Source organism: Ciona intestinalis, unplaced genomic scaffold (assembly GCF_000224145.3).
Source record: "Ciona intestinalis unplaced genomic scaffold, KH HT000892.1, whole genome shotgun sequence".
NCBI classification, from domain to species: Eukaryota; Metazoa; Chordata; class Ascidiacea; order Phlebobranchia; family Cionidae; genus Ciona; species Ciona intestinalis.
In genome coordinates, this window is record NW_004191213.1 from 1 (window position 1) to 3,854 (window position 3,854).

Consider the following 3,854-nt stretch of genomic DNA (forward strand, 5'->3'; position numbering starts at 1 on the left):
GTTTTAGTTGGGGGGTTTTACTTAATTCAGGTTTGTGGATTGGAATATAGCCAGTCAATTGAGATAGGGGATTGTGCTTTATATTTGCACTAATATAAATCATCTCATTTCTATATCAACCTTATCATGAATGTTATAATACCCATGTTTTCTATGCGTTGAGGATCCCTCATCAGGGCACTCTAAAAGTTACATTTCATTACCAGAAAACATGTTCACTTGTATATGTCCATAGGTGTATAATACTGTATATATACAGATGCAAAACAACAGTATAAGCAAATATATTTATATATAAACAGGCAGTGGCGCAGCCAGGGTGTTTTAGGGGTCGTGACCCCCCCTTTTAAACCAAAAAAAAAATGTTTTTTTTTAATTTAAAATATATTTTTTTGATGTGCCACTGTAAACAGGTATAGGCGACGGCCCTCCACGCAGTTTAAGTGCCAGAGTGATTGGAATAGCATGGGCGTGTTTTGCTATGGTTATTGTTGCTACTTATACAGGTTTGTGTATGCTTATCTTCACGTGTTGTATGTGTTTACTGGTGTATATTGTTATATTTGTTGAATATAACATTTACTTTGGTTTATGTTTGTTATAATTAAATCTGTTATAAACTTTAAATGTGCCAGAAATGCCCTGAGAGTTTGGGTAGCTCAAAAAATGCTGTCTTTTACTTCAGCCTTTAAAATAAACACACTCAAAGTTAAATACAATATTTGAGTAAAAATAACTTCAAACAAACTTGTCGAACCAATATGTCTTTACCAAACTAACCCCCCCCCCCCCTAGCCAACCTAGCCGCCTTCCTGGTTCTCGACCGATCCGAACATCTCGTCACGGACATCCATGATCCAAAACTACGCGATCCACTAGTGGGAGCTAGATACGCTACTGTGCGTGACAGCGCTGTGGAAAGTTATTTGAATGAAAAGGTAATATTGTTATCTGTGATGTCATAATGTTATATATAATGTCATACTTGTACTGTAATATAATAGGCGCCTATCTTTTAAAAACCAGGGTGCTTTTTAGGCCATGTACCTATGTCATTACCTTTAATTTGTGTGTTGTTGCCAATTACACTGCATATTCTATATTTAAAAAACAGGGTGCTTTATGTTTTAGGCTTATATGAGTCATTTATCAATGTTATTATCTTCAATTTGTGCGTTTTGACCAATTAAACTGTTACTTTGGGCCCAGGTTATTGACATAGGTCATTGGGAATCATATTAAGTTCCAGAACATGCAATGCATAATTATGCATATTCTGTTGTGTAAAAGTCATGTCTGCTTATCCACACACTGCAGTATCACTTAAATCACCTCAGTGAGCCTTGAACCCGGTATCTTTTCACCTCAGGTTGAATTTGACTCCATATCTAAACAAGTGACAAGAAATTCTTATGAAAACTCAAGTTCCGCGATTGAAGATCTGAAACTGGGGAAACTGGAAGCTTTTATATGGGATAGTGCTTCATTGCAGTATGAGGTGACAAGTGTGGTTGCTGGAGTATTTTGGGGGTAATGGGGGCAACTCTGACCTAAATCCCTGGGTGTTGGGGTAATGGCCAACTCTGGCCTAAATCCCTGGGTGTTGGGGTAATGGGTAACTCTGGCCTAAATCCCTGGGTGTTGGGGTAATTGGGCAACTCTAGTCTAAATCCCAGGTCCCATGACATGCCTCACTGTAGGACCTCACCCATATAGAATAGAATGTGCATATACAATGTTGGGGCAATGGGCAACTCTGGCCTAAATCCCAGGTTACATGGCGTGCCTCACTGTAGGACCTCACCCATATAGAATAGAATGTGCATATACAATGTTGGGGTAATGGGTCAACTCTGGTCTAAACCCCAGGTCCCATGACATGCCTCACTGTAGGACCTCACCCATATAGAAAAGAAAAACCTCTTCTATAATCTAGTCTTCTTCAGCATTGATAACCAACATAGTTTAAAACATCTGCTCAACATGAGTTTAGCATCCAATATCTGGGCTCTAATTTAACATAAAATGTCATAATGAATATTCCAGTATACTAACAATACCCATTATGACATCAGAGATCGGTTAATTGTGACCTGGTAATGGCTGGAGAACCAACATTTGGACCTGGGTTTGGGATTGCTATGCGCAAGAAGGATAAGTTACTGGATCAAATTTCATTGCTTCTGCTGAGGTAGGTGTACCTCATGCTCGCTGTCGAGTTATACACCTCATGCTCGCTGTCGAGTTATACACCTCATGCTCACTGTCGAGTTTTACACCTCATGCTCACTGTCGAGTTATACACCTCATGCTCACTGTCGAGTTTTACACCTCATGCTCACTGTCGAGTTATACACCTCATGCTCGCTGTCAAGTTAGGATACTTTCATATTTATCCTCGGGGTGGGAAACCAAGGGGTTTAATACACGGTGTTGCACACCATACATGGTGGCTTTATACACCCCATGCTGGCTGTCCAGTTATATCATCATATCGCCCCATGCTCACTGTCGGGTTATACACCCCATGCTGGCCAGTTAACACACCACATGTTTACTGTCCATATACACCCACCTGCCACCCATATAATAACCAAAACCCATCCCCAGTTTTTATGAGAAGTTAAAACGTTGGTGCCTTCTTATAGCATAAGGTAATGTTATATATACGGTGAGCTTGCATCCAATGCTTGTTTAGTATCTATATACACGCACCCGTATAACCACAACACATCCCCAGTTTTCATGAGAATGGGTTCATGGACAGTTTGAGGTTGAAGTGGACATTGAACCAAGGCTGTCCCCAACGTACATCAAGTCCCGCAACCCTCAAGCTCGAAAACATGGTCGGGGTTTTTATATTGATCGGTATAGGGATTATTTCTGGCGCTATTTTCACAGCTATTGAGGTGGTTTATAAAAGAAAGAGGAATTAGTTGAGCGTGAATAGGTGTGAATATGTGGGGTTTTGTGTTATTGTAGTAGATATAGTGGAAAGTTGTAGAAAATGTTATGTTTTTGTCTATATATATATTGTACATGTTGTGTTTTTTTTTGTTGTAGTTTGTTAGATAGGCTGGCGGTAGTAGGTGTAAAAATTAAGCTGTTTTTTGAGATACAAACATGGTTGTATTTTAGGAATAGTCTGTTAAAATATATGAATGAACGCGTTTTATGTATAGTATATTTTGTAAAAGTGAAGTTATATTTTCTGTACTTTTAGATTATATTACTAGAAGAACCATTTACTTATAATGTAGTTGATTAATAGACAGTATGTGTTAAGAAAATGTTAACTTTGTAATTTTAGTGTGTATATGTTATTGGTTGGACATTTGATTATTTTTGATATGTTGTGCATGGATGTATTGTAATATATTAGCAGAAGAATTGTTGCAGAAACAGCAATTTTGTTTTGTTCCAGAAGTTTATGTTATTCTGTTTGTTTTGTCTATGGGTATTAGACAGTTATAGGAAATGGAAACTGCAGTCATATTTGTGTAATATTTAATATATTGCCAGAAGGGCTGTTTTGGAATATGTTCAGGTTTTGAAAGTTTGTGCTTTTTATATAATTGTTTATTTATTTGTTTTTATTAGACAGCTGTATAAAATAAAGTAGAAAATTGTAGTAATGCATGTGTAACTATGTAATAAAATTCCGAAGGGTTGTTTTAGAATTAAGAATATACTTTTGTTCTTAAACTTAATGTTATTTTATTTGTTGTTATCAGAAAGCCGTAATACATGTGTAATAATCAAATAATTTGCCAGAAAAAGTGAACAAAAAATAATTTGTAAAACAGGGTACAGTAAGTGTCATTTATGTTACTTTAAGTTTGTAACTTATTTAA

General features: G+C 36.9%; 1 protein-coding gene across 1 annotated transcript; it reads left to right on the forward strand.

The window, feature by feature from the left end:
• The first annotated feature begins 6 nt into the window (after nt 1–6).
• LOC100186847 (glutamate receptor ionotropic, NMDA 1-like) lies at nt 7–3,522 on the forward strand. The gene is made up of 6 exons (XM_018816819.2): nt 7–30; nt 414–506; nt 796–938; nt 1,370–1,498; nt 2,076–2,191; nt 2,741–3,522. Exons 2-6 carry the CDS (start codon nt 482–484, stop codon nt 2,934–2,936), a joined length of 609 nt encoding a protein of 202 aa, XP_018672364.1. The 5' UTR covers nt 7–30; nt 414–481; the 3' UTR covers nt 2,937–3,522.
• The last annotated feature ends 332 nt before the right edge of the window (nt 3,523–3,854 follow it).